A 23227-nucleotide genomic window follows, 5' to 3' on the forward strand; every position below is an offset into this window, starting at 1 on the left:
AGTCACAGTCAGTTCCCAGTCTTGTTTTTGCTGACTGTATAGAGTTTCTTCATTTTTGACTGCAAAGAATATATTCAATCTGATTTCAGTATTGACCATCTGGTGACGTTGATGTGTAGAGTCGTCTCTTGTATTGTTGGAAGAGGGTGTTTGCTATGATTGCATCCAAGTACTGCATTTCGGACTCTCTTGTTGACTGTGATGGCTACTCTATTTCTTCTAAGGGATTCTTGCCCACAGTAGGAGATATAATGGTCATCTGAGTTAAATTCACCCATTCCAGTTAATTTCAGTTCACTGATTCCTAAAATGCCTATGTTCACTCTTGCCATCTCCTGTTTGACCATTTCCAATTTGCCCTGATTCATGGACTTAACATTCGAGGTTCCTATGCAATATTGTTCTTTACAGTATTAGGCTTTACTTCTATCGCCAGTCACATCCACAACTGGATGCACTCATCTCAAATGCTAGCAAAATAATGCTCACAATTCTTCAAGCTAGATCTCAACAGTACATGAACCGTGAACTTCCAGATGTTCAAGCTAGATTTAGAAAAGGCAGAGGAACAAGAGATCAAATTGCCAACATCTACTGGATCATTGAAAAAGCAAGAGAGTTCCAGAAACACATCTTCAGTTCAGTTCAGTTCAGTTCAGTCGCTCAGTAGTGTCCGACTCTTTGCAACGCCATGAATTGCAGCACACCAGGCCTCCCTGTCCATCACCAACTCCCGGAGTTCACCCAAACACATCCACTTCTGCTTTATTGACTATGCCAAAGCCTTTGACCATGTGAATCACAACAAACCGTGGAAAATTCTTCAAGAGATGGGAATGCCAGACCACTTGACCTGTTTCCTGAGAAATCTGTATGCAGGTCAAGAAGCAACAGTTAGTACTGGACATGGAACACAGACCGGTTCCAAACATGGAAAGGAGTACATCAAGACTGTATATTGTCACCCTGCTTATTTAACTTATATGCAGAGTACATCATGTGAAATGCCGGACTGCATAAAGCCCAAGCTGTAATCAAGATCGCCAAGAGAAATATGAATAACCTTTGTCACTAACTTCCAATAAATTATTAATTGATAATAAGTATTGAAGGACAATTGAAGAATTGCCAGGAGAAATATCAATAACCTCAGATATGTAGACAACACCACCCTTATGGCAGAAAGTGAAGAACTAAAGAGTCTCTTGATGAGAGTGACAGAGGAGTGAAAAAGTTGGCTTAAAACTCAATATTCAGAAAACTAAGATCATGGCATCTGGTCCCATCATTTCATGGAAAATAGAAGGAAATAATGGACACAGCGAGAGACTTTATATTTTTTGGCTCTAAAATCACTGCAGATGCTGACTGCCGCAAAAAAATTAAAAGATGCTTGCTCCTTGGAAAAAAAGCTATGACCAACCTAGACAGCATATTAAAAAGCAGAGACATTACTCTGCCAACACAAGTCTATCTAGTCAAAGCTATGGGTTTTCCAGTAGTCATGTATGGATATGAAAGTTGGACTATAAAGAAGGCTGAGTGCTGAAGAATTGATGCCTTTGAACTGTGGTGTTGGAGAACATTCTTGAGAGTCCCTTAGACTGCAAGGAGATCCAACCAGTCCATCCTAAAGGAAATCAGTCCTAAATATTCATTGGTAGGACTGATGCTGAAACTGAAACTCCAATACTTTGGCCACCTGATGCCAAGAATGACTTCTTTGATAAGAACCTTATGCTGGGAAAGATTGAAGGTGGGAGGAGAAGGGGAGTACAGAGGATGAGATGGTTAGAAGGCATCACCGACTCGATGGACACGAGTTTAAACAAGCTCCAGGAGTTGGTGATGGGCAGGGAAGCCTGGAATGTTTCAGTCCATGGGGTCACAAAGAGTTGGTCATGACTGAACAACTGAACTGAACTGAGCACAGGTTACTTTGAAAAAAAGAATTTTATTGATAACTAATTTTGAGAGACCAATAGTATCTACTTACAAGGGTTAGATACATATAGAATCTCACATTTGCTCATAAACAAAAAAAGGAATAATAAATCTCTAAAATAGATAAGACTGATAAAACTAGATAAGGTTATTTCTATTCTAGTTTTACTTGCCAAAATAACTATGTTATGATAGTCCTGCCACATTTCACCTGGTTAGAAAAGTGCCTCATTGATAAGGGTGATCAATAAACCCACCAAAAGTACCATAAATTGGGGTGTTAGTTTTAATTTTTCCATGATAAAGATTTCAAGTGCTTAAGTTTATAAAACAACAAAAATAACACAAATACATATAAACATATGTCCAACTGTTCTATTAATCTAGTGGAAACTAACCTGACTTATCTCTTTGTTTTAGTGTTTTCCACCATTCCAGTCACAAATTCAAGTACAGTAGTCATAGATTGCTGCTGCTGCTAAGTCACGTCAGTCGTGTCCAACTCTGTGCGACCCCAGAGATGGCAGCCCACCAGGCTTCCCCGTCCCTGGGATTCTCCAGGCAAGAACACTGGAGTGGGTTGCCATTTCCTTCTCCAATGCATGAAAGTGAAAAGTGAAAGTGAAGTCGCTCAGTCGTGTCCGACTCTTAGCAACCCCATGGACTGCAGCCTACCAGGCTCCTCCGTCCATGGGATTTTCCAGGCAAGAGTACTGGAGTGGGGTGCCATTGCCTTCTCCAGTCATAGATTATGCTCTTGCAATTTTGCCCCTTTAATCACTACTGGGTTTTTTTCCCAGTCTTCTCAAGGGCTTTTAAATGTGTCTGACACCTGCCTGTTACTTTTGGCTTTTACAATTCATATCCAGCTTTTATAAATTCCAAAATGTCTAGGGAAGGCAAGTTAACCCAAGTGTTAACTATGGTTAAATGTTATGGAATAAGCTCATAAAAACCCAAACTCACATGAGGTAGAATTACATATAGAAATGTGAGTAAAGGATCTTGAAAATTAATAAAAAGTACAGCACTAGCACACAAAAAAGGCCACTTTGGGAAGGAACTTCAAAGAATTTGAAAACTGGCATTAGGTACTAGGCAAGAAATGCCTGGATTAGTGAAAAAACCTAAAAAAGTGACAGCGGCTGGCAAGGAAGGAAATAGAATCCAAACTGTTTTCTCAAAAATTATAACACAAACCTTCCCCACAATTCATTCCTTCAAGAAAAGAAAAGGACACATTTCTTTACAACTTAACAATGTGGGCACCATGCTGACTACAATTCAGCTAGCTATAGTGTTCCTACGCACACTCCCTGGCCCCAGAAAAATCCCTTATATTATTATCGATCACTCTCAACGCTGTCAATCTTCTTTACTGACTACTGTACAGCATCTTAAACGTGAGGTCTCAATTTCCATTTTTTCATCCCTAGAAATGACCATTCTCTTGAGCTACAAGGAGTAGAAGTAGTAGTGTTAGTCACTCAGTCATGTCTGACTCTTGGCAACCCCATGGACTGCAGCCCGTCAGGTTTCTCTGCCCGTGGAGTTTTCCAGGCAAGAATACTGGAGTGGACTGTCATTCCCTTGTCCAGAGGCTCTTCCCCACCTTGATTGAACCAGGGTCTCCTGCATTCCAGGCTGATTCTTTACTGTTTGAGCTATAGGGAAGCCCCCTTCAGCTACAAATTTGTGTTCAACACCCTTTTAGACATCTCTGTCATCCTGTTCTAAAGGCATTTCAAACTCCACAAGTCTAAATCCCAAATGGGTACCTGCTTTCCCACCTCGAACCTACTTTTCCTCCTCATCCGCTAACTCTTCCTAGAGTTAGTGTAGTTTTAATGACCTGCCAGTCGTTAAAAGTAAAATTTTAATCACCTTTAACTTCTTTCTCATTTCTCACATACAATTAATCATCAAGATTCAAAATGCTAATCATTTTGCTACTTCATTTGTTTATTCTCACTGAATTATGAGTTTTGGTAGGTAGCAAGAAGCCCTTCTAACGACTTCATTTACCATGTACAGTGCATGACACACAGAAGGTGCTTAATATATATTTGAGTTGTTGCTACAAAAGTAAAATATTTACAAATAGTTTAAGTGTTATAGACATGAATTAAATTTCATTCAAAGGAGACTTAAAAGAAGGAAAAAATAATCAATCTCTCTCAACTGAAATCCACAGGTAAAAAATTAAACTGATACAATAACAAAGTTTTCTATTAAATATTCTATTTCTCTTTCCTGGAAATGTAAAAACATTCTTTTCTTTTATATTTCTCTAGGTCTTTTTGGATTCCAAATACTAAAGGTTTTATTTCTTGTATATATATTGTCATTTTTTTGTTTTTACTTTTAGCCAAATGTTATAGAATACTTTCATGTCAAGACATCAATTTGATACAAACTCAACTAAAAAAAATAATTTATTAACATATATGGTTTTAATATATATCTCAGCTTTAACATGGCAGCATATATAGTGCACAAATAACACTAAATTTAAGCAAATTCAATCTAACTCCTACATAACTTTGTGATTCTGACCATGGCAGAGTAACTATTCTATCTGTCCTAAGAAAAATAGAGAACTATTAGTTATTCCCTAATAGCATTAAACATTACTAAAACTAAGTATATGTCTTTAACTCTGATGTCCGTAATTGTCAACTTAAAGAGTATGGGGCACATAAGACAACACTGTTTGGAGACATAACAGAGATTTTAAATTAAAAAAAAAAAAAAAAACAAAAAAACACAACTCTAACAGAAGTTAAGAAGAAACAAATGGTTTCAGACTCTAGATGAACACAAATAGCAATAAAAACCTGTAGAAAGAGAATAAAGACTTAGGGTCCACAAAAGGCATGGAACTGGACATAGTTACTGGTGAGACTCAATTACAATCTGCACCCAAGGTAAAAGGAAAAATGTAACTAAAACACTAAAGGCAAGTATTCTTTATAATGTTGGGGTCTGGGTCTGGGGCCAGAACCAACATACCTTTAATGGCTTCAACGGAGAACTCAAATAGCCAAGCTCATAGCAGCCCCAAACCCAGTTTTCTTCAGCCAACCTCCTAAGGGCTTTTCTCAGTAACTTTCCGCTAATTTGGGGAACATGAACAGGAGAGTGATGAACAGGTCTCCTCCAAAGCCCTCACCCAAGGAATTGACAATCTCCCCATGATTCTTTTCTTTCCCTGCATTCCACCCGTCATGTACGGCACAATACAGAAATCTGAGCTGGCCTTTTAAACTTCAGTTATACTCAGGTCATAATACGGCTCGATCTGTGATACTGACCTTAATACTTAAATAAATTCACAGATTTTTCTTTTTCTTTTGGTTAAGTTTAAGGTTTACAGAGGTCTTCCCTGATGGCTCAGCGGTAAAGAATATGCCTGCAATGCAGGAGACATGGGTTTGATCCCTGGGTCGGAAAGATCCCCTGGAGGAGAAAATGGCACTCCAGTATTCTTGCCTGGAAAATCCTTTGGACAGAGGATCCTGTCGGGCTACAGTCCATGGGGCAGCAAAGAATCAGACATGACTGAGCACTCATCCAAGGTTTACAGAAGAATTGAGCATACAGTACCAAGACTTTCCATATATTCACTCCTACCCCAATACATACTGTTTCTATTTTTATCATATATTATTAATACGGTGTATTTGTTACAACCAGTGAAAGAATAATGACGTATTACTATTAATTGAAGTCCACAGTTTATTCAGAGTTCCTCAATTTCTACCTAACGTCCTTTTCTGTTCCAGGATCTCACCCAGGAAACCACAACAGTATATTTCGCTCTCCTGTCTTCTTGGGCTCCTCCTGGCTGTGACAGTTTCTCAGACTTTCCCTATTTTTGATGACCCTGACAGTTTCAGGGGCTTCCCTCATAGCTCAGTTGGCAAAGAATCTGCCTGCAATGCAGGAGACCTGGGTTCAATCCCTGGGTTGGGAAGATCTCCTGGAGAAGGAAATGGCAACCCACTCCAGTATTCTTGCCTGGAGAATTCCATGGACAGAGGAGCCTGGCAGGCTACAGCCCATGGGGTCGAAAGAGTTGGATGCAACTCAGTTTCAGGAGTAGTGGTCAGGTATTTTACAGAATTAATGTCCTTCAATTTGGGTTTGCCTGCTGTTTTTCTCATAGGTAAACATGGGTTATGAGTGTTTGGGAGGAAGACCTTGGGAATAAAGTACCATTCTCATCACATCATACATACAAGGGTACATACTAACAACATGACTAATCCTAATGATGTTAACCATGATCACCTGGCTGAGGCAGGTTTCTCCACTACCAAGTAACTCTTCACTTCCCTCCTTTCCACATTGAATCCTCAGTAAGGAAGTCATAACTATATGCAGGAGTTAAGTAGTTAGGCCCTCTAAAACTTTTTCATTTATGGTTTTAATATAATTCTCTCCAAAGGCCTATACAGATGAAAAAACTAAGTCTTAGAGAACTTGTTAAGGCTATAGACCTAAAAAGTGCTAGTATTAGAAACTGAACCAAAGCTATCTGAATCCCAGCTTCATGCTCTTTTCATTGTAACACACTCAATTTCAAGGGCACAAATTATATACTAATGAGTAAATTTCAAGCTTTACATTATTCAACCTGTAGTCTTTGCTCCTGAACTTCCATTTAATTTATCAGATTCCTGTTTCTTTGGCAGTGCTTACCCTTTCTTATCAATTCAACCAACTTCGACTCCAAAGCTATGCTATTTTCCTCAGTTTTCTTTGCCCTTGAGAAGCAAAATTATTTTTTAAACTAGGTCCCAGAAATGTCTTTCCATGTCTCTGAACCTGCCCTATAGAAACTGCCTGAACTATCTTTTCTAGTAACTTGGTGTAATTAATGAAAAAGAGTACTGGACACTAGTTTTATTAAAAAAAAAAAAAAAGGAAGATTATATTATACAGTGATTCAGAGTTTGGACTCTGGAGTCAGAAAGTCCTGAGATCAAATTTCGGTTCTATCACCATTCCTTTGACTTGGAAAAGTCAGTTCACGTTCTTAAACATCATTATCCTTATTTGTCATCCTAGAAACTAATCTTAAAGCATTCTGTATATAAAAGAGGAATCTATGCAGTTTTCCATGTAGTATCTGTAAAATGAAAGCTCTATGATTTATAGACTAGCCTACATGATTTTTTAAAAAATGCTTAAAAATGGACATGGAATTTATACAGTTCAGATTAACTTGTATCTTTGGTAACAGAATAGTAGGGCATCTAGTTAAATGGACAATAGTAATTATTCTGAATTGTGCACTGATTTCAATAAAATACAGGGTTGTGGGTTTTTTTGTTTTCCTGAAAATGGGATATATTTTGGACAATTCCTCTATGAGAGATGTATCAGAAAAGAATTTCCTCCAAAACTCAAGGATATACTAGGTTCATTATATTCTTGTACTTGCCAATACCGTTCATAAAGGACTTGCCCAAAATCCCTGTCAGAGGCCTAACCCCCCTTCTTCCAGAATCAGTAACAGTTCTTCATAAAGTGAAATAGCCCAGCTATTCAAGGGTAATTAATCTATTGTGGCACTCCAGACAAAAAGCAAGAGAGAAGCAGAGAGGAAATTTCAACTGGAAAATATTTTGACGTAATTGACCCAGATGACAAACTAAAGTTAAGCATATGTCAAGTGCTACAGTCTGTACAAAAACACATAGAGATGCCAAAGAATATTAAAAGCCCACACAAGCCAAGGTGAAGACTTAACTCTGAGCAGAATATAAATCTTGTAATCACTGTTTAGAAAAGATGCACAGGGGGAGCTAAAGGGTTCTTTCATAAACTAACAAAGAAACATTTAAAGTTTTAAAAGTCTTTATCTTGTAAATTAAAGGTAATCACCATTGCAAAAAGTGTTAGGGAATTTATTCTTTCCCATATATCCAAAACACTTAGGTCTCCCAATACCAGTATCTATTTTTTTCTGGTCACTTTCAAAACGTGTAAGATTTGTCATTGAAATAAGTTCAAATTTAATTATAATATTTAAATCCCATAGAAAACAAATATCTATGTTGAAAACAAGACAACTTTTTCACAGGAAAATAAAACTTGCAAGAATACAACATGAATCCCTAACTTCTTTAACCTGATTTCCTCATACATAAACTGTATGATACAGCTATTTTGTGAGTGCTAAGTCGCTTCAGTTGTGTTCAACTCTGTGCGACCCTGTGGACTGTAGCCTGCCAGGCTCCTCTGTCCATGGGGATTCTCCAGGCAAGAACACTGGAGTGGGTTGCCCTGTCCTCCTCCAGTGGATCTTTCTGAACCAGGGATCCAGTCCACACCTCTTATGTCTCCTGCACTGGCAGGCAAGTGCTTTACCACTAGCGCCACCTGGGAAGCCCATAGCTACTTTAACTCTTCTCATAAATTAATCAAACCAAGATGAAAGAACTAATGAAAATGCATAGAAAAGCAAATTATTTTTGTGTTCTTAATTTTTTCTTTTGTAATTTTTAAACAGATAGGAAAATCTGAAAGAACAGTAAATGAACATCCATTGTTCATTAACTATATCCTCCACCCAGATTCAAAAATTAATACCTTCAAAGTACACGAAATTGTATAATGAATGAAAGTCCACATTACATAAAAATTAGTAAGTAGGATATGTAACCCTCCCTAAGAAAATACAAACTCAACTTATGAAGAAAATTTCTTAACATCATGTATCTTTTGTGTATGTGACCTAAAAGAATTAAATACTTAATGAAAGGCATTTATAAGTTAACACATGGTTATTTTATATGAACAGTGTCCAAGATAAACCTTACAAAAAATCTTTTTACTATTTTCTCAGCATGAAAAAAGACCAAAGTGAAACTATAAAGTTATGAAAGGTTTCATAGTTAAAAATTGTAATAAATAGATTTCTAAGTAATCCTAGGGTAAGCCAGAAAGCAGTCCTGGTAGCAACTGTTATCTTCAATCACAAAAGAGTGAGATTCTAATTTGTAAGGAAATATACATGTTTTTTCTTCCTTGATATTCAAGTGTAAATAACTGTGAGCTAAGTCCTCATTAAATAAGTTTCAGGTATCCAGTACACAGGAAAAATTCAAAGATTATGACTATACAGTTGTGGAAGGTAACATAGAGAAATGAAGATGACAGGGAAAAAAAAAAAGGAGGAAATGCCAGTAAAATGGCCATGTTCATTACCACAAGATAAGAGAACAAGGACTAAAGAGAAATCAAGATGTCTCTGGAAATTTCAAAATCACTCATTACTCCAACATTTAAAACTGCAACCCTTAAAACTGTGGTTGTGAGTTATAACTAATCATGGTGAAAATGGTCCCCTCCCCAAATCCATATCCAATATCTTCCACAAGATAAAAAAAAAACAGGCAAACACTAGTGACTGTAATGATACTGATTCTTAAAAAGAAAACAGCCTAAATACATCTAAATAACATTCCACAAAAAGTACAGCTGATCCTTGAAAAATGAGGGGGTGAGAGCTCTGATCCTCCGTGCAATCTAATTATAACTTAGTATAACTCCATATACACAGTTCCCCCATATCTGCCAATTCAATCCGCTGTAGATAATGTAATATCATAGTATTTACTTTAAAAAAAAAAAAAAAAACTTGTGTATAAATGGAACCACATAGTTCAAACTTAGGTTGTTCAAGAATCAACAGTAAAGTATTAATAAAAGACTGACCTTCTGAAATGTTTATACTAAAATAATTGTGAAACTGCCAATGATTTCAATGTTTTAAGACATAAAACATTTTATTATGAAAAAACTTCCCTGACAACATCAAAATAATCATGGGCCTTTTTTCTAAATACTTTGATGGTTAACAAATTTAAATATGTATTTCTGTGATAAAGTCTACAGAGATGAATTTAAGGCTTTATATACATACGTGTGTGTGTGTGTGTGTGTGTGTGTGTGTGTGTGTGTGTGTGTGTATACATACCCTGGAGGAGGTTTTAAGACATAAAACATTTTATTATGAAAAAATTCCCTGAAAACATCAAAATAAATTATCATGTGCCTTTTTTTCTAAATGACTTTGATGGTTAACATATTTAAATATGTATTTCTGTGATAAAGTCTAAAGAGATGAATTTAAGGCTTTATATACATACGTGTGTGTGTGTGTGTGTGTATACATACCCTGGAGGAGGGCATGGCAACCCACTCCAGTATTCTTGACTGGGAAATCCCATGGACAGAGAAGCATGGCAGGCTAGAGTCCATGGGGTTGTACAGTCAGATACAACTGAAGCAACTTAGCATGCAGTGAACAAACAATATGTGTGTGTATGTTTCAGAATATAAACAATGTATATATACCTTCTGACTAGAAAAATATTTATTAAAATTTTATTTTTTCCATATAAAGTATCTGAGTTCTTTTAAAATAATATGTTTATAAATATTAAATTTATTAAATTCATATTTAAGTCATGGTTCAGCAAAAGTGATTAGTACAATTTAAAAATGTAGAAAAAAAAGAAAATTGTTTTCTATTACATATGGGTGAGTGTAAGAAATACTGAAAATCAAGAAACAAAACCATGATTTGCTGATTATAGGCACTAATTTATTTATCTCTCATCTCCCTATATTACATTGCCATTAACCTCAAAAAAAAAAAAAAAAAATCAACTACTCCTTAAGATGGCTTTCCATGCTCTCCTAAGGGTAGGAATTGGGGGTCGGGGGGGGTGGGGGGGTGGACTGCTAGAAGAGAGAGTAACAATTTAATAAACTTAAACCCTACCTTTATAGCCAGGAAATTCAGTCCACTCTCATTGGCCAAAGCCTTTGCGATCATTGTTTTAGAGCATCCAGGTGGCCCATACAAAAGAACTCCTTTGGGTGGCTGAATACCCATTTGGGTGAAAGACTCAGGATGTTTCAAGGGCCATTCCACAGCCTGTTTCAGTTTCAGCTTGACATTTTCCAGTCCTCCTATATCTGACCAGGATACCTGCAAAACAAACAAAAAATTTAAAACATATGTATACAAGAAAGGAAACAGAACTATTTAAAAATCAATAATTTCCTTAAAAAATTCTCAACAAGATTAAGAACTAGGAGTTTATAAAATGTGAGCTGCGTATTATAGAAATACTAAAGAAAACCAAAATGTTACTTCTTGCAAGTCTTACTTGTATAAGTAACTGTTTAAACAACTGAATATACTGTTAAGTCTATATTCTATTCTACATGCCTTTAAAAACTAGCTTTCATCTGTTTGAAAATAGTTTGAATCAGTGATTCAAGGTCAAATCTACATATCTAATTTCTTATATTTCTTTTCTTGAAAGCAAAATTACTTTCAAATACACTTCTGTAGGTCCTTATGGAACATATAAACTTTTCTGCCTTCGGTATATTAATAAGAATTCTCAAAATTTTGTTCTTCCCAAAATGTTCCCCAAACAAGAGAGCTCTTTATGTTTATGTACTTAATAAATATGCATTACATATCATATAAAGTCCACAGGAAATAGACGAGACATAAATCCAGATCCTAAAGAACTTAACAAATATCAGTAACACACACATAAATAACCATAGTACAATGCAAAGTATACTAACCACAATGACAAAGAAACAGAAAAATCCTTTGGGCGTTCCCAGGAAGAAAAGATTATTCCCAGCTGGAAGGTAAATCTGAGAGCCAACTCTTGAAACAGGGATGAGATCCATAAATATAAAAATAGGAAAATGGTTAGGTAGAAGCCAAAAAATTATGAAAGGCTCAGAAGGAAACATGAAGAATATGAGAGAAAAAAAGACTTGAGAGGGAAATCAAAAAAGAAAAGAAAAGAAAGTTCTTCTTTCTAAAAAAGGAAAAGCAACTTCAAGCCATCTAGTGGAGAACGCTGAAGACTAGATGGAGCTCAAGAATCTCTTTATTCATAAGAATTCTTTGAAGGTTTTTAATCTAGAAAGCAATATTCTTTGATCTGTGCTTCAGAAAGACTTCTCTGACAAGATTCACTGGAGAGGAGAGTGTCTTCAGAGAGAACAATTAAAGATCTATCACAAACATTCTTTAAAAAAAAAAGTAAAGCGAAAATTAAAGTTGCTTAGGCCTGTACAATTCTTTGTGCATGGACTATACAGTCCATGGAATTCTCCAGGCCAGAATACTGGAGTGGGTTACCTTGGCTTGCTCCAGGGGATCTTTCCAACCCAGGGATCAAATCCAGGTCTGCCGCACTGCAGAGCCACCAGGAAAGCCCAAGAATAATGGAGTGGGTAGCCTGTCCCTTCTCCAGGGGAACTTCCTGACCAGGAATTAAACCAGGGTCTCCTGCATCGCAGGCAGATTCTTTACCAGCTAAGTGACCAGGGAAGCACCCTCAGTTCAGTTCAGTCGCTCAGTCGTGTCTGACTCTTCGCGACCTCGTGAATCTCAGCACGCCAGGCCTCCCTGTCCATCACCAGCTCCCGGAGTTCACCCAGACTCATGTCCATCGACTCAGTGATGCCATCCAGACATCTCATCCTCTGTAGTCCCCTTCTCCTCCTGCCTCCAATCCCTCCCAGCATCAGAATCTTTTCCAATGAGTCAACTCTTCGCATGAGGTGGCCAAAGTATTGGAGTTTCAGCTTCAACATCAGTCCTTCCAAAGAAATCCCAGGGCTGATCTCCTTCAGAATGGACTGGTTGGATCTCCTTGCAGTCCAAGGGACTCTCAAGAGTCCTCTCCAACACCACAGTTCAAAAGCATCAATTCTATGGCACTCAGCCTTCTTCACAGTCCAACTCTCACATCCATACATGACCACAGGAAAAACCATAGCCTTGACTAGACGGACCTTTGTTGGCAAAGTAATGTCTCTGCTTTTGAATATGCTATCTAGGTTGGTCATAACTTTCCTTCCAAGGAGTAAGCGTCATTTAATTTCATGGCTGCAGTCACCATCTGCAGTGATTTTAGAGCCCAAAAAAATAAAGTCTGACACTGTTTCCACTGTTTTGCCATCTATTTCCCATGAAGTGATGGGACCAGATGCCATGATCTTTGTTTTCTGAATGTTGAGCTTTAAGCCAACTTTTTCACTCTCCTCTTTCACTTTCATCAAGAAGCTTTTTAGTTCCTCTTCACTTTCTGCCATAAGGGTGGTGTCATCTGCATATCTGAGGTTATTGATATTTCCCCTGGTGATCTTGATTCCAGGTTGTTTCTTCCAGTCCAGTGTTTCTCATGATGTACTCTGCCAGGCCGCTTCAGTCGTGTCCGACTCTGTGTGACCCCATAGATGGCAGCCCACTGGGGTTACCCCCGTCCCTGGGATTCTCCAGGCAAGAACACTGGAGTGGGTTGCCATTTCCTCCTCCAATGCGTTTAAGTGAAAAGTGAAAGGGAAGTCGCTCGGTTGTGTCCAACTCTTAGCGACCCCATGGACCGCAGCCCACCAGGCTCCTCCATCCATGGGATTTTCCAGGCAAGAGTTCTGGAGTGGGTTGCCACTGCCTTCTCCCATGATGTACTCTGCATATAAGTTAAATAAGCAGGGTGGTAATATACAGCCTTGACGTACTCCTTTTCCTATTTGGAACCAGTCTGTTGTTCCATGTCCAGTTCTAACTGTTGCTTCCTGACCTGCATACAGATTTCTCAAGAGGCAGGTCAGGTGGTCTGGTATTCCCATCTCTTTCAGAATTTTCCACAGTTTATCGTGATCCACACAGTCAAAGGCTTTGGCATAGTCAATAAAGCAGAAGTAGATGTTTTTCTGGAACTCTCTTGCTTTTTCCATGATCCAGTGGATGTTGGCAATTTGATCTCTGGTTCCTCTGCCTTTTCTAAAACCAACTTGAACATCAGGAAGTTCACGGTTCACGTATTGCTGAAGCCTGGGTTGGAGAATTTTGAGCATGACTTTACTAGTGTGTGAGATGAGTGCAATTGTGCGGTAGTTTGAGCATTCTTTGGCATTGCCTTTCTTTGGGATTAGAATGAAAACTGACCTTTTCCAGTCCTGTGGCCTCTGCTGAGTTTTCCAAATTTGCTGGCATATTGAGTGCAGCACTTTCACAGCATCATCTTTCAGGATTTGAAATAGCTCAACTGGAATTCCATCACCTCCACTAGCTTTGTTTGTAGTGATGCTTTCTAAGGCCCACTTGACTTCACATTCCAGGATGTCTGGCTCTAGGTGAGTGATCACACCATCGTGATGATCTGGGTCGTGAAGATCTTTTTTGTACAGTTCTTCTGTGTATTCTTGCCACCTCTTCTTAATATCTTCTTCTTAATATCTGCTTCTGTTAGGTCCATACCATTTCTGTCCTTTATTGAGCCCATCTTTGCATGAAATGTGCCCTTGGTATCTCTAATTTTCTTGAAGAGCTCTCTAGTCTTTCCCATTCTATTGTTTTCCTCTATTTATTTGCATTGATCGCTGAGGAAGGCTTTCGTATCTCTTCTTGCTATTCTTTGGAACTCTGCATTCAGATGCTTATATCTTTCCTTTTCTCCTTTGCTTTTCACAGATATTTGTAAGGCCTCCCCAGACAGCCATTTTGCTTTTTTGCATTTCTTTTCCATGGAGATGGCCTTGATCCCTGTCTCCTGTACAATGTCACGACCTCGGTCCATAGTTCATCAGGCACTCTATCTATCAGATCTAGGCCCTTAGATCTATTTCTCACTTCCACTGTATAATCATAAGGGATTTGATTTAGGTCATACCTGAATGGCCTAGTGGTTTTCCCTACTTTCTTCAATTTAAGTCTGAATTTGGCAATAAGGAGTTCATGATCTGAGCCACAGTCAGCTCCTGGTCTTGTTTTGGTTGACTGTATAGAGCTTCTCCATCTTTGGCTGCAAAGAATATAATCAATCTGATTTCGGTGTTGACCATCTGGCAATGTCCATGTGTAGAGTCTTCTCTTGTGTGGTTGGAAGAGGGTGTTTGCTATGACCAGTGCATTTTCTTGGCAAAACTCTATTAGTCTTTGCCCTGCTTCGTTCTGTATTCCAAGGCCAAATTTGCCTGTTACTCCAGGTGTTTCTTGACTTCCTACTTTTGCATTCCAGTCCCCTATAATGAAAAGGACATCTTTTTTCGGTATTAATTCTAAAAGGTCTTGCGGAGGCTGAAGCTGCGACCGCGCACTAAGAGCGGCGGCGGAGGCTGTGACCAGGGCACTAAGCGTGGCCGAGAGGAGCTACCCCACGTCCGAGGTCAGGGGCAGAAGCCAGGAGGACCCCATGCCCGAAGGGCGGCAGCCAAGAGGAGTTACCCCATGTCCGAGGTCAGGGGCAGCGGCCAAGAGTGCCAGGCTCCGACGGCGCAGGAACGGCCAAGAAGAGCTACCCAAGTCCGAGGTCAGGGGCAGCTGGCCGGGAGCTACCCCACGTCCGAGGTCAGGGGCAGCGGTCGAGAGGAGCTACCTGGCGAACAAGGTCAGGGGCGGCGGCCGAGAGGAGCTACCCCACGCCCCCACGCCCGAGGCAGGGAGCGGCAGCAGGGAGGAGCTACCCTAAGCCCGAGGCCAGGGGCGGTGGCCGGGAGGACCAACCCCACACCTGAGGCCAGGGGCAGCGGCCGGGAGGACCAACCCCACTCCATGCATGGCTGCGCGCGCACAGGAGGGTACAGGAGCTATCCCACGTTGAAGGTCAGGAAGGGCGGCAGTGAGGAGATACCCCTCCTCCAAGGTAAGGAGCAGCAGCTGTGCTTTGCTGTAGCAGCCGTGAAGAGATACCCCATGCCCAAGGTAAGAGACACCCAAGTAAGATGGTAGGTGTTGCAAGAGGGCATCAGAGGGCAGACACACTGAAACCATACTCACAGAAAACTAGTCAGTCTAATCATACCAGGACCACAGCCTTGTCTAACTCAATGAAACTAAGCCACGCCTGTGGGGCCACCCAAGACGGGCGGGTCATGGTGGAGAGATCTGACAGAATGTGGTCCACTGGAGATGGGAATGGCAAACCCCTTCAGTATTCTTGCCTTGAGAACCCCATGAACAGTATGAACAGTATGAAAAGGGAAGCACCCTACCCCCCACCAAAAAAAGGCAAGCCTGAACTACAGTAATCACATGGAGATGATGAAGACACACCAGAAAAATACTGCAGGTCTACAGCTGAGGATTATGAAGGCAGTGGAAGACAGAAGGAGAATGTGAAGCTAAAGATTTCAAGATGGATTGGTAAGAATATAGACCACAGTAAAAATGATTGGTAGGAGAGAAAGTAAGACTTTTGGGGGGATATACAGAGTTGCATATATTAACAATTGAATACACATCACACATGGAGTCGAATATGTGTCACAAATGGAACTCTGGAAAGATAATAGGGTTGAAATTTTGGATTTCAGAGTTATCCTCATACAAACAATAGAAACCATGAGATCAACTAAAATTGCCAACCATGAGAAGAGAGATGTAAGTAAAAGGAAGGTTGATGGATGCTACCTACATTGAAGAGGAAAGAGGAAAAGAAGAAGAAAAGTGAGAAAACAAGTAATCTATTGATACAAACACAAAAAAGAGATAGGTTTTGTTTGTTACTATCAGGTAAAGATTATTTTTTCCAAATAAATTTGCATTTTTTTGGGGGGATTCTGTTGTTTTTGTTTTTTGTACACAGAACCAGGATAATTCTGTATTATCGACCATAACACTGAGATAAGATTTAACTATTTGTTTTCTAAATTGCTTTCTTGGGATTTATTTCAAGAAGTGAGATTACTAGATTAAAAGGCATGAACATTTTAGGTCTCTTAATACCTAATGTCATTAACAATTCAATGGACATGAGTTTAAGCAAACTCCGGGAGATAGTGAAGGACAGGGAAGCCTGGTGTGCTGCAGTCCATGGGGTCTCTAAGAGTTGGACACGACTGCACGACTGAACAAGAAAAACAATCTTAACGCCAGTTTGCTATTGCAACCAGTTCGTCCATTTTAAAGGCATGAGGAATATGTGTATATCTCCCTGAAGCATCATCAGCCTTAGGTTTTACTTTGTCTTTGTTTTTCCTAACTGATTTCTGATTTCACCAATTAATAAAATTAAAATTAAACCTAAGATTAGTGCACATGATCTTACTACCTTAAAAACATGTAGCTATCATCATTAGGATCCAAGTGACTGTTTATCACAGACGGCAACTATTATTTGTGTAGCCAAAGCCTGCTATAGGCAGGAATACAGCAGAGTTGTTACTCTGACGGGGAGTTGCTGATGGTAGTCAACAACTATCAAAAAAGTTACAGATCAGAAAGTAGAGATAATTAAGAAGAAATGGTCAGTAGATCTGCAATGAGGTTATTGGACAGTTGCTTAATTAAATCAGTAGTTTGTATTTTTATCCCTTTCAGCAGTGGCATATATACGTACACACAGCACACACATACATGCATACACACATGCAAACATGCATATAGAGAGGGAGGGTATATATGTTATCTAATGGATAAGAGCTGTGTTTATAACTATCATAAACACATAAGTCAGAGAAGCAACTTTTATGACTTCAAATGATATGATGCTGCATGATACCCATTCAGTTGTTACTAGGCAATTATCGTACCTATGCAATGAGAACAGCACATTCTGTTGGAGAACATGCTCCATGAGGAGCAGCTATTACATGCCTTGAACCCTATTTGAGTTATACCTTGAATACAAATATACCAGAAGAATATTTCAAAAAATGAAAGTGTTATTCACTCAAGTCATCTTTGACTCTTTGCAACCCCATTAACTGTAGGCTGCCAAGTTCTTCTGTCCATGGAATTTTCCAGGCAAGAATAATGGAGTGGGTAGCCATTCCCTTCTCCAGGGGATCTTTCTGACCCAGGGATGGAACCCAGGTCTCCTGTGTTGCAGGCAGATTCTTTACTGTCTGAGCCACCAGGGAAACCTTTAGCAGAATGCTTGCTCCTTAGAAGAATAGCTTTGACAAACCTAGACAGTGTATAAAAAGCAGAGACATCACTTTGCTGACAAAAGTCCATATAGTCAAAGCTATGGTTTTTCCAGTATTCATGTATGGATGTGAAAGTTGGACCATAAAGAAGGCTGAGCACCAAATAATTGACACTTTAGAACTGTGGTGCTGGAGAAGACTCTTGAGAGTCCCTTGGAGAATGAGGAGATCAAACCACTCAATCCTAAAGGAAATCAACCTTGAATATTCATTGGAAGAACCTGTGCTGAAGCTGAACTTCCAATACTTTGGCTACGTGATGCAAAGAACCAACTCATTGGAAAAGACCCTGATGCTGGGAAAGACTGAGGGCAAGACAAGGGGGCGACAGAGGATGAGCTAACCATTAGTGACTCAATGGACATGAGTCTGAGCAAACTCAAGGAGACAGTGAAGGATAGGGAAGCCTGGTGTGCTGCAGTTCATGCGGTTGCTAAGAGTCAGACACAACCTGGTGACTGAATAACAAAAATTTACAAAAGCACACATATACAGATAGAATTTTCTTAAAAGTTAGTATAGAACCAAATCCTTCCTAATCAATAGCATTTAAAACAAAATCCAATGGTATGCTTACAAATGGTGAGAAAAATGGTTTTCTCAGATTTATATGAAACTATAACTAGCAATATAATCTGATAATCTTCAATATGATATAATTTAACACATTTGAGTATATTTTGGTTTTAATCAGCCTTTCAAAAAATCTTTAAAAAGAATCATTTAAAAGAACGCAATATCAGATATTAAACTCCTGAAGCACCTCCATGAAACACACATGGAAATCACCAAAATAAAAGATAAGGAAATCCATAGCATAAAAATAATCTCTTTAGTTACGGATCAGAGAGTAGAAGCAAACAGTGTCAGCTGGACCAAAAGCTGGAGAAGGCTTGTTTCTCAAGAAAAACTAAGATGCTCTTACCAGAAAACTGAATGTTCACTGGAAATGCAATAGGCCAAAACACCAAGGCCACTGCATGGCCTAGTAGTCTATACTGAAGTGCTGGTCCATTGCCCTGAGATAAAACAAAGCCGTCCCCTTCCTATCTCCTGATGTTTGGGGTCTCTTGCTTCACCAGTTGTCTCTCGCTATTCCTGCTTTAATTATATTATTAAAAAAATTATTTATTTAAATTGGAGCATAATTACTTTACAATACTGTGATGGCCTCTGCCATACATCAACATGAATCTGTATTTTTTCCTCAGTCTACAAATATTTCCCATTTCTCCCTATGCTTCAAAGCAACCTTACTTTGATATTATTTCTACTATTATTTCCCCATCTTTCTCAGTGCTAAACTTCTTGAAAGATAGTTCATATTCCTCTATTTCTATCACACTTATGTTTTCCATTTTATATTTCAGTTAAGTATTTATCCTCCCAAGCAATGACAGGGAAGGAGAGTAAACAGATAAAGATAAGTTTAAGACTCGCAGGAAAGCAGGGAGTTACATCAGAAACTCGAGCCTTTCAGGAAAATAGAAGGCAAAGTCATCTGCAAAACATCAATCAATCTATTAAATGTTGTTTAAATGCCTGTTCACACTATGCTAGTTCCTAGGGACAAAATAATACTTGTCCATACTGAGTTTCTGACTTGATGGAATATTTCCTTAAAAAGGCATACTTCCATAGTTATATAATTACTATAAAGCCTGGTATATGCTAAAAGGGTAGTCACAGAGTTTAAATGGATGGTTAAGAAAAGCTTTTCATAAGTGACATATAAAGTGGGATCTGATGAACAGAAAATTAGCCAGCTGAAAATAACAGCGAATGCCATGGAAAAGAGAAAGTGTGAAGAAAAAAAAAAAAAAAGGCATCAAACATTAGGTGAAATAAAGGTAATTCAGTGTGGCTAGAATTGAGACCAGGAGAAGAGAAACAAGAGAAGTCAGCCAACATATGAAGCTATCAGACACTGAAGATTCATAAAACATCAAAAAATTTATACTTTATCCCGAGAGCAATGGAGAGCAACTTAATAAGGAAAATGATGTGATCAGATCTCCAGAAGAGCACTGTGGTTATAAAGTGGAGCGGGGATTAAAACTGGGAAGATGGGGAGGAGAGGCTTCTACACCAAGTCTTATAAGAGACCATAGTTATCTGCATTACTATGGAGGAAAAAGGATTAAAATTATATTAACTTTATTTAGTAAGACTAATCAATGAGTCTTAATTAGATTTGGAGAGGAGATGTAAAAAAGAAAACCAAGTCAAGCTTAACAGTCAGGATTCAGACTTGGGGAAATGTATAATAGAAAGTTACATTAAAAGAGAGAAAAATACATTTGGAAATTAAGGAATTAGTTTCCAGTTGCACTGGGGAATTTACAAGGGAAATAAATTCAATAAACTTTAATGTCTTCTTTGTGCTCAACTTGTCTTAGTGTAAGGGCACAAAAGAAAATGAGATAATGTCCTCAAATATTTTTAATCTAGAAAGAGGAATAAGGAAAGTATCTTAAAAGACATAGTCTTTGACTAAAGACATAAAACATCTGTCTACACACAAAATAATACAAAAACTACTGAGAAAATAAAATAGGTTAACGTTCTTAAATATGTGAGATGAGGAGGACAGAAATTTGGAAAAGGTGGCATATAGAAAGACTTATGTCAAAGTGTTAGAATATGAAGGTAATAATACCAATTCCCACCTCATATGTTTATGAGGTTAGGTATTATAGCTCTTATAGCTAGTACAACCTGTAAGAAATTATGAAAGACAATGTAAGAATTACCTGTTACCTCATCACCTAAAAAGAACCATTTTTAATATTGTGGGGTAGTACTTTCTAGTCTTTCAAATGGCTGTGCCTGTGCATAATATAACAGAACTTTATATTCTACTTTTTAAAAACTTCATACACTTCATTTTGTATGAAGTTACTGGCTTCCATCATAGCTCAGTAAAGAATCCGCCTGCAATGCAGGAGACCCCAGTTCGATTCCTGGAGAAGGGAAAGGCTACCCACTCCAGTATTCTTGGGCTTCCCTCATGGCTCAGCTGGTAAAGAATCTGCTGCAATGTGGGAGACCTGGGTTCGATCTCTGGGTTGGGAAGATCCCCTGGAAAAGGGAAAGGCTACCCACTCCAGTATTCTGGCCTGGAGAATTCCATGGACTATACAGTCCATGGGGTCGCAAAGAGTCAGCCAGGACTGAGTGACTTTCACTTTCACTAGTTACTGTATCACTTGGGCCAATTTACTTAATCTCTGTAAATTTCTTTCTCATCTATAATAAGGGGACAACAAAACCTAAGGTTTCAGGATTATTGTGAGAATCAAAAAGTTTAGTATATATTTCATTAGCTGAACTTTGCCTAGCACGTGGTAACTAATAAACACTACATAAGTATTATTTTTATTTTAAATGTCTGAATAGTAATATTTTGAAGGACTAGTGATAGAAGACTAAGGACAATCAAGCCATAACATCTGTAGTTTCATAAACAATACTGAATTACCATAACTTTTCTATTATTTTTCTTAAAATACATTACCACATTTCTTAAACTACAGGCAAACAGGTTTTGCATTTTTATTTAGCAAATGCATGCCAAATAAATGTCTTTGTACAGCTAAGAAACCTATTAAAAATAAATGTAAATTGGTTTTAGAATACTATTGCATAGAAGAATCTTAAAGCACAGAAAGTAATGGAAAAAGGTCTGTAAGAGAAGAATAAACACCATGAAATTATAAAATTCCAGAACAAGAATTCAAAAACTAGCTGGTTTGCTATCGTTCCTTCAGTCAGTATTTCATCTTTCAACAAATACTATTTTATGCTCTTTAAAATCATTTTTAATTCTATAACTGTCTTTTAAATAAGTTACACTATATCATAACTACCAAAAAAATTATTCTTACAATCTAACCTAAATCATTCCTGATAATATTTGGGTCCTTTCTTTCTTATTTTGTTCTGATGAAAATGGTGAACAGCTGCTCACATATGGTTTTATAACGTTTTAAATTAGTAATAAAGTTAGAAGTGAAGGAACAGCTGTCAAAGAAGCACAGAACAGTGAAATAAATTTCCCAAAGGGAAATGCCCCTCACAAATAAGTACAAATAAGTACTTTCTGAACAAGCATCCAACAATGACACAAATCCAAAAAAACCCAAAAAACAAAAACTCAATTCAAACTGCACAAACAAAAACTCAGTTCAAACTGCACACCTACAGAAGCCAGAAGACTTAATGATCAGGTTAAAACAAAACAAAACATAAAAACTTTTACAGACAACTTCCAAGAGGACAAAATAAAAATTAAGGAACAAGAAAAATGACTATGAAAGAGGGATTCAGTAGCTCCAGAGGGGCTGACAGTGTCCTTATATGGGGCTGACAGTGTCCTTATATACCTGTTAGTCAAGATTCTCTTATTTGCTATGTGCCAAGTATTACACTGCCAGGAACAAAAATTCTTTTGAAAGTGTTAATTTTTATAGAATATATGGCAACAAAGAGTGCTTTTCACTTTGTTCTTGTACACTAACAAGTCCCGACGTAAGGACAGGCACTAGCAAGTGGGTTGGCACCTGTTCCAAATTCTCTGCTGTGTCATACACCAGCTTCTTGACAATTCAAGTATTTAAGATACATTTAATTTGATAAGAAATCATAAATATACCAAATAACTAGGGATACTACATAATGCAGAAAGATAAGCTTAGAAAACCAACTTCCAAGATTCAAAAAAAAAAAAAAGTTCCAGATGCTTCTTTAATGAAGACAAATCAAATTTAGGAAGCAGTGTTTAAAAAGTATTCTTACATCAAAGTAAAAATAAGTGAAAGTCATTAGCTTTATATGGTGAAAAGACAAAATACTTTTCCTCCTGCTTTAAAAAATAATTCTAAAATAAAATGAAAAGACAACTGACAACTGTCAGAACGGGAGAAAACATCTGCAAACGAAGCAACTGATAAGGGATTAATCTCCAAAATACACAGACAATTCATGCAGTTCAGTATTAAAAAAAAACAAAGACCCAATCCAAAAATGGGTGGAAGACCGAAATAGACATTTCACCAAAGAAGACAGATGGCCAACAAACACATGAAAAGAGGTTCAACATCACTAATTATTATAGAAATGCAAATCAAAACTACAATGAGATATCACTTCACACTAGTCAAAATGGCCATCATCAAAAAATCTACAAAGGATAAATGCTGGAGAGGATGTGAAGAAAAGATAACCATCTTACACTGTTGGCGGAAATGTAAAATTGGTACAACCACTATGGAAAACAGCAAAAAACTAA

The 23227-nt window shown here is 38.1% G+C and overlaps 1 protein-coding gene across 6 annotated transcripts in view; it reads right to left on the minus strand.

The window, feature by feature from the left end:
- AFG2A (AFG2 AAA ATPase homolog A) overlaps nt 1–23227 on the minus strand; it is a 323918-nt gene that overhangs the window by 241051 nt on the left and 59640 nt on the right. For all 6 annotated transcript variants that reach the window (XM_061384242.1, XM_061384246.1, XM_061384245.1 and 3 more), the window contains exon 11: nt 10745–10954. In XM_061384242.1, the coding sequence (XP_061240226.1) occupies nt 10745–10954 (210 nt within the window). The remainder of the gene's footprint in view (nt 1–10744; nt 10955–23227) is intronic.

This window comes from Bos javanicus, chromosome 17, assembly GCF_032452875.1.
Source record: "Bos javanicus breed banteng chromosome 17, ARS-OSU_banteng_1.0, whole genome shotgun sequence".
Taxonomy (NCBI): Eukaryota; Metazoa; Chordata; class Mammalia; order Artiodactyla; family Bovidae; genus Bos; species Bos javanicus.